The following is a 13,691-nucleotide window of genomic DNA, read 5'->3' on the forward strand; positions in this document are numbered from 1 at the left end:
GAAAGGCTGTTTGACCAAGTATATACACACGTTTTCTACTGAGAGTGGCGCCTGTCACGTGCTGTGTGTCGAAAAACCCCAACACTTGATGTACGTACAAGAGCCCGATGAATGAGCCTTTTGTGCAGGCTTATTACTTGCGCAAACAACTTTTGGCACAACAAAGTTTCTTTTCCACGTACTTGCCGAGTCAGAAATTCTCAAGAAGTGTCTAGGCGGGTGAAACCATACTGACAACTAGTCATTTAGCCACTTTGTCTTGGAGAGCCGTTTAACCACGTCGTCCCAACTCCGAATCACTGTATATGATGTACGAGCATGCGTCATCAAATCTATATCAGTTATCTTTCTGTCTGTAACTGTCATTCCTCCTTCCCGACCCCAAGGTGTGAAAGAGTGGTGTCAAAGAAAAAAACAAATCAAATACGAACCGAGTACTGAACCAACCAAATCGAATACGAATTAAATATTTGTGTGATTATTCGATACATGTGCGCGTATCTGTATGAAACGAATATTAGTGCGAAACTATGCAGAGCTAGCTGCGGCGCTAAAAGTCATGGTGTTGATGTACTAGCTTAAAAAAAAATTCTGAACACTGATCTCCATTAAGGAGCACGCAACACAAAATTAGTATATCAACAAATGACTTATTGCTACTGATGACGACAGCGAAGTAGCGCCAAATCTTGACTGATCAGAAGGTCGAGAGCTTGAGCCATGACATCCGGTATTGAACACGAAGGCAGGGCTTACTAAACCTGCATTGCCGTGTAGCGTCTCCGAATCTTTAAGGTCATGTGTATGACCATTATGAATGATGTTTCACGAATGGACCGAGGGGCGGCGCTGAATCCTCCTTCTTGCGCAGACCGACCGCGCCAGCATGTTGTGCGGCGTCGGAGCGGGTCTTGTTATTTCGACAGTTGTCGAAAAAGACTACGGCGTGCCCTGTATTCGAACTGCATACCAATTTATTCGAAAGCTATTAGAAAACTTTAGTATGGATTCGACTCGTTTCACATGACTTTGAACGCGCATTATTTGATTTGTTCGAGCGAATCGAATAAGAGGATATTCGATTTCCCTTTAAAAAAAATGAATACTTGTACGCTCTTAATACTGCCACATTTTCGATAATGCTGGATTCAGGAATAGAGGCCTCCTGATGTAGCTAAGGTACCGGTCACATCTTCACCTCCTTCACTGCATCTTTGGAAAAAGGAAGCGAGGAGGTGATTCAAAGCTAGTTTCGCAGAGTGTGACCGAAAATTGAAGTAGATCCCGAAATCGTTCGAGGTAATTTTTAATGTGCGGTGCCTCCCACATGTCTGCTGATTTTACCTTCACTGCACACACTGAACACAAGTCCATTCAAATTTTCTTAGTAAAAATGACTCTACTCCTCTTTCAACTATGTTGGAGTTTTTTTTTAGCAGAAAAAAAGCATTTGTTGCTGAAAAAAGCGGATTAAAAAAAAAAAGGAACATTTTTTTCTCGCACTAAAATTGAAAACCATAACGTTAAGACTGAAACAGTCTACGTGATCCCATCCTGGAATTAGAAGGTGGTTGTCTGGCCTCCGGGATATCTGACAAAAAAAGAATCTTTGTTCACCGCAATTTGCTTGCAAAAACGGCAGTTAGTGGCGGTATCTATATTTCATTTTAAACCTTTTCCGTTTTATAAAATCTCCGTTATCATTTACAGAAATCGCTCTGTTATTAGAAGGAGGTAATACATCGATACGAGCCAATTTCAGTTGTTTTGAGTGTCCCTGAAAGGAATATATACAGCTCCGAATTCCACTGCATCTCGCAGTTCATGGCTCTTGGTCGCTTGCTTTTACGAAAAACTTAACAAAAAAGGCACGAACCTGCAGCTCCAATTTTCTCTCCTAACATCAATACAGACCAAGAATTGAAGCTCCAGTGATTTAGCTGAGCTTCAAGGTAAACGTGTCATTCCCTGATTGACTGACTGACATGTTGATGTACTACTCTTTTCTTTCTGCAGCATCTGGGAACGCAGCTAGAGGTTCGAGAATTTTCCTCGAAGGGAACGCTTTCTCTGCGTAAGGCTGGTCAAATAGTTACCGATAATCAGGACGCATAGGGACCACTGCCAAGTTGTCGAGGATCTAGAGGTCGTGAGTATTTATTATCACCAACTTCATCATCACGGCATGGGGTCTCGGTTCGGAAACAAATGCAATCAACCCATTTTGAGGTGTGCCAAACATCGTTTTTCATTTATTCTCAGCAGTGTGACTGCATTCTAAAAGTAATACAATTCCTAAATAACGGCTTGATTGGATCAGTTAGTGGTCACCGGTTGTTGAAAATATGCGCGCTTAATTTACACGTATTGCGTAGGGCGCATCATTCATTTGGCGCATCATTTCACACATTTAATGTGTTTTCTACAAAGCTCGTTAAACGAATTTATATCCGGTTCCAAAAGAGTCTATGACTTGAAACTGCGTTCATATTAAAATTTTCGCATGATTCTTGTGTTTGATGTAGTGGTAGTTAAGTGGAAGTAGCTACGCGCCTACAAATGGCCAGCTTGCAGTTTTCAAAGGAACGTTCTTATATTTTTGATGTTCTTGTTATCGTCTTGCATATTGTTATTACAAATATCAAAGTTGCATCAGTACAATCTTCCGAATGATAATGCTTCCGGCCATGGTGCCAGTTTTTGTCGATATTTAAACTCTTCCATTTTGCGTTTCTTAGTGTCACTTTAAACATTGTTCATTTTTATTATATCGTTATTTTCTGCTTTAGTACTTTGACATGAGGCTCAATGAGATAGTACAAATCGCATTCCTTTGTCAATCTACCTTCAGTTTGAAGTGGCATGGAGGTGTACCAAGTGTTTTTCTCGACTCAGGCGAGCCGACATCTTGAAGGATGCCTTTAGATGACGAGAATAATCACAAGACCCATGAGGAAGAGACCAAGCATGAGTCTAAGACCGACGAAGACAGCAGTGAAAAGAAAGAAGAGGACAGTAATGAGTCTAAGGACGACGAAGAGACCAACGAAAAGAAGGAGACCAGGGATGAGTTTAAAGAGTCAGAAACGAAGCCTGGCATTCACCTTTACAACCCTGTAAGTCGGCGTCATAAAACACGCATGATAAAACGCTGGAATGCCCCGGCCGGTGTGCCGATCTGGTGTTAATTTACAAGTCAGAGCTGTGCCCTCACCCTCATGAGTAGAACTGCTTTCTTGTTTAGTTCGCTAACACTATTTATTACTTAAAACGACATTAATGAAAGCTTTCCCGGTGATTAGGCGTAGAAATATAGAAGCGACGAGCAGTGAAAAGTTCTCCCCGAAAAACACGTTCAGTAGTTAGCTGATGTACGAGGGTTCCTTGACAAGGGTATTAGGCTATAGTGGTTAGGTGGTTGTGGGGCATGGTTTACGAGAAATACTATGTGAAATTAACTGTGATATCGAGCGAAGGTGGACACGAGAGAAGAAAAAAAATGGCTTGAAAATAAAACAATGTCACTCTTTTCCTCACCTTTTTAGTTCTCCTAACATATATAACGAGCTCTCCACAAACTCAGAGCTCTTAAAAATACTTTATAGCATGCTTGTCTGTTGACAAAATAATAATACTTACTGTCACGTCCGCTTCAAATCACAACGAATCAGGATTAATGAAGCAGAAAGTTAGTAGCTTTCAGTACTAAAAAATAACGAGGGGCAGAGAAGAGCACATATGAGTTAGAAATAATAAAAGTTATTTCCCCGTCTTACCAAGGTCGGCTCACATGAGTCGTACTAACTCATAAGGTGACGTCAGAAAAACACCACGCTTTGCCTTAACGTTAGTATTTCTTAAAGAGTTTTGGCTAAAATATTGCAGACGTCAACGCGGCCTCACTTTTCAGCAAGGGCAGGCTATTCAGCAACTGAGCCAGCCCTTTCTTTCTGAACATATAGCAGGCGTCCCAACCATATGTAACCAACCTTTCAAAGACGGAGTACCCTAAGCAAGTGAAACGAACCCAGTGCTGTTGCGAGCCGTGTGGCCAAGTCTGCAGTTTTTTTTTTCGTTTTGCAATCCTTAGTAATTAGTTGGGACTACCTCACTATTTCTTTAAATATTGGCTCCGGGAAAAAAAAGGTAAAAAGAAAACCTATCTTGAAAAATAGCCGGGGAAATGTTTGCAACAAGCTATCGTTTACTTAAACTCTTCTAACGGCTCTAAAAGAAAGCGCACGAAATTCAAAAACCTACCACATGACCCCGGTGATGCTTAATAGCCCAGAGGTGATGTCAGAGAGAAAAATCCGGTTATTTCGTATCCCGCGCCCAGTACAAACACAAACCCTGTGGGACACAGCGTTCCGAAGATAAGTGGATTTTTTTTTCTCCGGCAGCGCATCTTGGGACACTCAATATGCACCACTGTAAAGTAGTGCGTTTCGCTCGCCTTCGTTTAGGGCAGTTGAATAAGAAAAAGATACTTAAACGGTATCGGATTGCAAACATTTCAATAGGGTGCTTTTCAAGGTGATGTACAGCTTTCGAACTGACACTTTTACTGAAGGCAATATTATTAACTAACTAACTAACTAACTAACTAACTAACTAACTAACTAACTAACTAACTAACTAACTAACTAACTAACTAACTAACTAACTAACTAACTAACTAACTAACTAACTAACTAACTAACTAACCAACTAACTAACTAACTAACTAACTAACTAACTGACTGACTGACTAACTGACTGACTGACTGACTGACTGACTGACTGACTGACTGACTAGCTAACTAACTAACTGACTAACTGACTGACGAACAAACAAACAAACAAACAAACAAACAAACAAACAAACAAACAAACAAACAAACAAACAAACAAACAAACAAACAAACAAACAAACTAACTAACTAACTAACTAACCAACTAATATTTCAGAACGAAAAAGTACTGCAGACTAGGCCACAAGCTCTCAAGAGTATTTAGTTGATTTCGCTCACCTATGACACTCCTTTTTTTTAGAAACTTGGTGACGTTTAGCTGTAGCATTACATTTACATAAGCAGGATACATTTTTATACGCACGCGGCTGGTTCTCCGTGCGTGAATCAGCGTGCTTGGCGTTCTTGTGTTTACGAAAACCTTGCCTAATGGAGGGTTCTTTCACAGGTTTCGCGCCCTCACGATACTGGAGTTGAGGTTAGCATAGTAACCAAAGCATAACAACACATATGGTTTGCAGTAATCAAAACGCAAGACGCAATAATCTCAGCAAAACGGCCCGTTATATGTTGTCTTTCTTACTGTTCCACTTTTGCTGGTTCATACTCTCGCTTTTTAGAAAACCCCAGTAGAACTGCACCTCCCAGGAGGCATCCACAAGTTCAGGGATGTTTTCATGGAAGCCACGTTCCGGAAGGACATGAAATCGTATGCTACTGTTTTTTTCTCCTTGGACCAGGCACTTTAAACCATACGGCTTACACAAACCACAAGGCCAGTTGCGCTTTCACTGTAGTGCTCAAAGTAATAACAAACTCAACTTCACCTGTTTTGTTGACAAAAGCGCTGTGCTTTGCGGACGTATTCCCTCAGAAGATATGTGAGACAGAAGTGGGTAGTGTTATTACCTCAGTAATGGTAACAACTACTGCTCTTGACTATTATGTGTTAGCAATATCGTACGTAAGAAAAAATATGAACACTATGTATACTCATGTTTGAAGTAGCGTAGATGCGATGCTCTAGAGGAAGCGAAATTAAATTCAGCTGCTTTTAACCTTCGTTTCAACTGTTAGGCATGCTCTAATGACTCCGAATTCTGATGTCCCTCTGTTTAATCTCTGCTACACTCTAAACACAAATACGCCTATAAGTGCTTTCTTTAGCGGCAGTAATACCTTGTTGAGATCTGCCTTCGACGCAGTTACACGGACCAAGTGACAGTAGTTAATATGCGAGAGTAAGGGATGTCGACTGCGCCCCTTCCAGCGTGTCCTTCGAGCACTGGTGGAGCGCATCAATGGACATGCCCCTCCTGGAGCTGTTCACTGAACAGTACAAGCCGGGTGCCTTGAACCACACGCTGGATGACTACTACCTGAGGCGCTACATGATACCAGAGACCACGTACGACTTCAAGCTGGGCAGCACGCACCAGCTGCAGTTCCACCTCGACACTGACCAGGGAGTTCCGCTCTTCTCGGTTAGTCGCCTTTCAGCGGCAGTTGCAGTGGTGTTTTTTTTTTGTAGCGTGAGCTACACTGGCCGAGGTTGAGTAGTTTCGCGTGGCTCCTGGAGAGCCGTGCTGCGCATGTGCGAGGAGCAGTGACGTCATACGGCGCACAGCTGGCGCGCCGGAGCCGCTGCCGCCGCCGTTGCTCGCGCATTGCCGGTTTGCGCATTCCAGAGGAGTGAAGTCATAGCCGCGCCAGACGCACTGGCGCCGGCGCGGGCCCAGCTGTGGGCCTCCGTTGCGCAGTAGCCAAGTATGACGCTCCGCGGGAGCCGCTTGATAGCGCTGATAGCTTGATAGCTTGGAAGCTTGATATCACTGTGGACAGTGTATAGTTGGCGCCGCTTGTTGCTAGTATGTTTCGCTGACCCGGCGCTTACGAAATTTTTGCTAGAGCAGCGGTAGATTTAAGCCCCCCCCCCCCCCTTTCCTTCAGCGATAAATTTTTGACAGAGAGGGGTCCTAACTTTATCAGATAGAAAGAACCTGGACATGAAACATCTGGAGACACATCGAGTATGTATCAAGTGTGTAAAAAATCCACGTACCTCTAATGTGGAAGTTGGCTAAAGCTGGGAAGTACCCCAGCCCTTTTTTGATATGTCCCATAAGGTGATGTTGAGGTAAACGATCATGACCTCCATGTGGCCGCTGCATAGATCCTCAACGTATATTGTTGCAGCGTTAGTTGATTGAGAAAGAAACAAAATTTCAATCACATTAATTTCTGCAGCGACCTTTAAACTCCACCAGACAAGCAGGAGCCCTTCATTAAGACCAGATTTCTCATCATGAGTATTTAATGTAAGAAGCAGAAAAACCGTGAGAGGCAAGATGGTCTTGGCAGAGAACTTGAGGGCAGATGTTAGCGGATATTGGAAGTGGATCAGCGCAATTGATTCCCGAAAGGTATTTAAAGCTAGTCCGCCTTTTGTACATGAAAAAAAAAATACGTATGGGGTTTCGAAATGTTCCCATTCCAAGTCTTGCAACCCTGGAGGTGAAAGCGGCCATATCTGATTAGGGATGCTGGCAGGGCAACAGCAGCACTGAATTGGGTCTAATTACATGGTTGAGCGTGCATGCGTGATTACGGTGGAATGACCGACATAATATTGCTGCTTGATGCAAAGCTATTTAGCCGAAATGTTTGATTGAAACATACAGACGAGCTGCGAATATCTTGATGGCTGTATCTCCTTCATGAAGCAAGACTTCGCATTGTGCAGCTGACAAAACGGACCGTTTTATTTTCCTGTTTCGCGTTAATCGAACTTGAAAAACGTGCCATGCTCTTGCGCAGTACTCATTCGCACTCTCATGTGGTGGACCATGTTGCATATTGTCAGCCCCGTCTGACTGGTTCTTTTAATCTCAGGTCCGCATTGACGGCAAGAACACCATGTTCGAGATTCTCGACCGGTTTGAGGATGCGAGTAACTACGACCGCTTCTTCATAAAAGGTGGCCTCGATGTCAAAGTGATACGGGCCATTTATGAGGACCCTCTGGTAAGAACGTCGTCACTTTGCGCCTAAAGTACGTTTTGTGTGTAGGCTGATGCGTAACCTGGCCAGCTGTTACAAAACTTGAACTCAGAATTATTGCAGGAACAGCGTAATGAAAGATGGAAGGAACAAGAGAGGTGATCAGGAACTTGACACCTTTGTTGCGTTTAATACACAATAGTGCACGCCAAAGAGCTTGAAAGGAAAAAAAGCTTAAAATAAAAAAAGAGGGGATGAAACTTGATCTTGAAATGAAATCATGAATCGTTATATAACGAACTGTATAAAAAAAGAAAAAAACGACAGTCTGTGGTGACAATCGACCTAACAAGGTCCCCGACGTTGTGCGTTAAGCATTCTGCTAGTCACGCTATGCGCTGATTCCGAGTTATGTACAGTCGTCGCCAAAAGTAAGCGGGCTGCGTGTTTGCTACTCAGTAGTATATTGAAGCTACCATGCCAGCCCTCAAGGCCTAAATCTCTCTATGGTAAGGAGAACCCTGGTCCTCACCTTCCGAGAACTTTTTGATCTTCAGGGCAGCTATACGGGCTCTGCTATACGAATGAGAAGCAAACCATGCAGCCTGGTTACTTTTGGCAAAGGCTGCACTTAAATTGCGAAACATACAGTAGCGCCTAACACTGCTTGACATGATTGCAGAAGGGAAATTTTGCTGCTGTTGTGAATTCGAGATAAAAACAACTGACGACCCGACAGCGCTATGTGCAAAGCGCAGCCCTTCCAAAGACCGCATCCTAACTTAGCGCGCTCGCTTAATGCGATTACAGTGCAGGAGTCGGCCGAAGTATTTAGGACGCCATGTGAGCCGGAGCTTTATGTGGCAGTGGCTCCGTTTAACACGATAAAACATTCTCTGCGGGCCGACATTTCCTTCGAATTTTTTTTTTGCATTTTTCTTTCAGCCTGTGCCTGTGTGTGTGCCACTCAGTTCGGATGGCATCCTCGAGGGAGACCGTTACGAAATTAAGGCGAAAAACCCGAGGAACGCCAAACAGTTGAGTATCGAGCCATTTGAAAGTTGTTGAGCCTCTTACGAAAGCACTTGTTTCGATTTTCTTGACCTGACTCTTGTAGCTTAGTGCGTACCTATCAAGTTAGCCTGCTAAACACGTTCGGTTCAGGATAAACGCAATACACGTCAAAGTGAGAAACTCAGTCATTTCAGTGCGAAAGCACGGCTTAACGGGGACAAACCCAACCAAGAAAATTGTGTGAAGCCTCGGAGTAACTCGGGTAAGCTCAGGTTGGTCCGGAGGAGCGTCGTGCCAGCTGCAGCCAATGGGAGGAAAGCGTCGCGCCAGCTGCAGCCTAGTGGAGAGAAAGGGTGGAGACGAAGAGCGAGAACCACGGTTGCGTGCACATGCAGATGCCAGAAAGAAGAGGTGAAGAATGAACACGTACTTTCGCACGTCCACTAGGCCTAACTACGTTAGAACCCTACCACTGTTTTATTGGCGCCTTGTTATGAGACATAGCTGATGTCCTCAGCAAGGAATCATCGCATTTAGCGACAAGGTGTACCACTAACTAACCTCTCTCGAGCAGCTATCAGGACGGCGCTGGCTGTTGTTCTACGCGTTAAGACCGCTGTCCTTTCAACCAAATTTTAAGAAAATCTTAATGTCCAGTATCTGCAATGCTCTGGATATTTAGCCGTGATAAAAAAAAAACTAAGATTGTTATCATGTCTGGGTAGCTATATAATCTCACTCGCCTGCTTACATGCTACATATCTACTAAAATACACGAATGCCATAGTATAAGATAGCGAGCAGCTGTATGATCTAGCTTCGTTTGCGAAAAACACGCCTATGAAAAACTATCTCAAGCGTACAGCAGCTCATGTGTTCTCTGACTCATTCATATCCATGCAATGACTCGGGCGCAACTGTTTCTCAGGTACTCTCATTTGATACTGGCGTGCCGGAAAGCCCCGCCATTGCCCCAGTAGCATGGGAGGACCTTACCATCTTAAGACAACCCTTAACTTCAGAGCTGTATACGTGCACTTCCTCAGTTTGGTGGCACATTACGTGTTAAACCTCTCTGCCCACAAATTATACACATCAGGCCAATCTAGTTCACGTCTTGTGTTCTGTCGCATTTATAGCCCGAGAAACCTTCACATGACATTAGTCGCTGAACCCAGCCTTCGGGACTCTGCAGGCCGTTGTCAATATGCGCACGCTGGCTTGTCCTTATTGAAAGGTCAGTGTTCTTTGAACAGCGTGCTGGCTCTCGCTTGGCCGAAGAAATGCCTTTACCACTTGTGGTGATACAATTAGCCCCAAATACTTCCCACAGAATGTGCAACGCCATTTCGGGAGCTCTATACAATTAATGACTTTAATCAGTGCTGTTCCTTCTCTCATAACTGGTAAGAGCTTGTGTAGTCACACCTGCTTCTTCGCAGTCTTACTTTGCCGTTCTTGGAAAGATATAGGCTCATGTTGCCTAATCGAAGACCACATACATAAAGCTTTTCCCACGCAACAACGGTTAATGTATGGAGTGTACCTTCCTTGTTTTGTCGCTGGCTAGCTTGGTTGTCCCTGCCTCTGCCCCTCCCCCCGCCCCCTCCCACGGAGCACACAGGATACATTGGCCCGTTCCACCGTCAGCCTGGTGGAAGCTGGCCAACCGGAGCCACGGTCAGACCAGTCTACAGCCTCCATTCCAGAAACCTGCTACATTAAAATGTATAATGCCGCTGTCGCGACTTTTTACAGCGGCACCTGTACCCACTAGATTCTCCGTGCTATATATACAGCAGTCGTGGTCGTAATATCAGTATGCAGTAAAAATCACTGACGTCACACTTCGAAATCGGAGGGTGGTTATCAGTCCAATGGGAATGAAGCTCTGCTCCATACATGCGCTGGACAATAATAAAAGCCATATGAAGTTATGTGACCCAAATGTGGTTTGTGGGCCTAAAGAAGGAGTGAAAATTCCTTAGAGAAAATGAGATGGCCATATATACGATGCAGGTGTTCTTTGCCTCACGATATGAAAAAAAACTGATGAAGTTTATTTTTCTCTCGCCTATTTTACCCACAGGCTGCGACTTGTGTTCGGGGATCAGTCGCTGGATGTCCCACTGAATGGCGGACACGAAGAGATCGTCTTGGAGGTGACAGGAGTGGAACGTGGCCGCTGCACGGCCAAATTGAACGGAGTTGAGATTCCGGGCGCCATTAGCGAGGGTCCCTTCCTCACAAACCGAATGATCCTGGAGGGCGACCTCGACTTCCACTGGGTTACCATTGTAAGGAGCCGCCAGAACAGACACTACTTCAAGATTTGCGCACAGGCCTTCGTGTATTTGCCGAGTTATAATTTGCGAATAACCGCGTACTTAATGAGAATTGGCTAGTTATGGTCCAGATTTTGCGCTGTGGCATATCGAGTGAGGCCAATTTCTTCCCCGATTTGCGACAGTTCCTTATCAGTTAGCAGTTTGTAAATCATTAAATTAAATGTCACTTTCATGCTGTTGCGACAAGAGACGAAGATAGGTGACGGAGTAGTCATTTGTGTCCTTCATATTAGTTGCAGAACTGACAACTGGTGTTTGCTGATGGTACTTTTTATTGCACACATGCTTATATCTTCCATATTGTTTTGAGCAATCTGTATTCCCGAGTTTTTATTCTGCCGCGCATTTTGTGCTTAAACGTACACGTACCCTTGATTGGTGTCTGTTTGCAGCCTTTTCATTCATAGCTGAAATACTGTAGCTAAAGTGATCAAAATGAGGACAGAGATGTACTGAAACACGTACATGAGAGTTTGAAGTTGCCGCTGTAAGAAACTATCCTCGGTATACTTGCTTGGTAGTGTCGTTCTTTCCGTTTGCCTAGCCCTTTAGCGAAATGATCCTATCTCCTTCCGCAAGTACTTTTTCAGGTCCGCACATATATAGTACAGAGGTCTGTTCGTAAAGGTATTAATTTTTTTACTCGATATTTGCTTGTTGCTTTATTTGACAAGGAAAATGTATGTAACAGCGCACCTTGTTAAACTGAGTGCAATAGGGGATATTCAAAATTCCGCAAGTGCGCTTTCCCGCATAACAATGTTGCCCAAGACAAGATGGCTGATTATGCGTTTCCAGCTGAAGCAAGTGAAATTTTTTTACTTTTTTATGTGTTTGATTCTTCTAATATACGTTTCTTACATTCTATCCACACCCTTCGCGCCTGTCCTGTAGCCCATGCAGTTTCCTTAACGAGAAGTCGGCCATCTTGTCTTTGGCAACATAGTTCCGGGGGAATAATAATAAGCGCTTGCGGAATTTTGAATATCCCCTATTCTTTGCTTGTAGCAGGGCAGGATGTGAAAATAGCTTTGTGCTTGAATGCATTCTTGCGTAATTTCAACAGGTCAAGCCTGGCGAGGACGAAGAGGGGATCGAAAGCAGCAAAGAATCGAAGCAAAAAGACGAAGCTGAAGCATAAATTGAGGCCGGCAAGGTTCCGCGCCACTGAAGATGTATTTATGAAAAACAAGAAGAAAAAACGAAGTTTTTTTGACGGTAATCTGCCAAACTGAATAAAGTAACAATACTTGCGGACGGTGGCGAACTTCCAAGAAGCATTCGAGAAAACAGTGGTCACGGCGCGCCGCTTCTTGCGTTATAAAACTCGGGTTATGAAACTTAAGTTACACAACTTGGGTTATAAAACTTGTCATCGTTCCCTAAATCGAAGAGAGAGAAAACATCTTTAATTGAACACCATGCACACTCTCATGATGCTAGAATAGCTCAGACGGGCTTCACTGGAGCTTAGTGGGGCGTGTGAAGACCCTGGAACATTGGAGCAGGCCAGTTCGCTCACAGAATAGGACGTTTACGAGCATGGATGTGAGACAGGGAGAAGTTCGAGTGCTTTGAATGTGAAGACGATTATGGTGACGATGATTTGATTTTCAAATGCGCTAGAACAGCTCGGACAAAAAGCGTCATGGTCAGCTAGTTTTCGTCGACACAAGGTGGGGTCGAGTTTCCAAGCATTTCGGCCCAAGAGGAAGCTGAAGACTAATTGAGAGGTAAGATTGCATCGATTGTAAAAGCAGCAGCCGCCTGAAAGCAGTGATCGAAGCCTGCGCATACCGCACACGAGGTGCATGTTAAATCCCTAAAATTAATTATACGCTCCAAGAAAGTGTGTGTAGTTTGAGTCAATCGGGACAGCATATGTCGTAGGCGTGGCCCGCGTTGTGCTGAATCTAATGCATGTAATGGTTTATGAGGAGGGAGGCAGTTTGAACACTACGCCACAGCTGGCTTTGCAGACACCGGAAAAAGAAAGGCTACGAATGTCTGTCCAAAATCTCGGAGGCCATGAGCGCAGGGCTCCACTTTTGTCTCCTTGCGTCAGATGGCAGCACCAACACGCGTAATGTGAAACGCGCGAACATTTTTTTGCAGCAATGGTAAACGCTAGTGCCTTGTTTACTAACGAGTTTTATTATTTTGCTATTTCGCTTCGTTCAAGGTAGCTGTCTCGCTCATCATCACCCCTTCGCTGATGGAAATAATTGCTGTGATGTGGTACTAACTAGTCACGTATTTTTGAATGCGATTTTCTTTGTCTCTGAATGTGCAGAGGCGAGGTGATGCTTGGCAACTAGTTTCGCGGGACATTTTACGGGGTTAAGATTGTTGCGAGATGAGCTTAACATAGCTCAAGGGCTCACCACTGTTCAGCTGAGGCATGTATGCGGTTCAGCTCTGCAGCGAATTTAATCATTTTGTCATGGGCTGTGGCTAGGATACGCCGGGCGGATCATGTACATTTTTTTTTTTGGTGGGGGGGGGGGGGGGGGGTTCGTCGGGCAGATTGCATGGCTGTGCTCTGAGGCTGGACGGACGTTGGAAGGACCAGGTGCATGCTCGTAGGTTTGGCATC

The 13,691-nt window shown here is 44.3% G+C and overlaps 1 protein-coding gene across 1 annotated transcript; it reads left to right on the forward strand.

The window, feature by feature from the left end:
* Positions 1-2,025: 2,025 nt before the first annotated feature.
* Positions 2,026-12,236, forward strand: LOC144096991 (uncharacterized). The gene is made up of 8 exons (XM_077629797.1): positions 2,026-2,149; positions 2,896-3,116; positions 5,354-5,442; positions 6,004-6,217; positions 7,626-7,757; positions 8,679-8,770; positions 10,837-11,044; positions 12,162-12,236. The coding sequence occupies exons 2-8, from the start codon at positions 2,916-2,918 to the stop codon at positions 12,234-12,236; spliced, it is 1,011 nt and encodes a 336-aa protein (XP_077485923.1). The 5' UTR covers positions 2,026-2,149; positions 2,896-2,915.
* Positions 12,237-13,691: the final 1,455 nt, after the last annotated feature.

The sequence above is a fragment of the Amblyomma americanum genome, chromosome 7 (genome assembly GCF_052857255.1).
Source record: "Amblyomma americanum isolate KBUSLIRL-KWMA chromosome 7, ASM5285725v1, whole genome shotgun sequence".
NCBI lineage: Eukaryota > Metazoa > Arthropoda > Arachnida > Ixodida > Ixodidae > Amblyomma > Amblyomma americanum.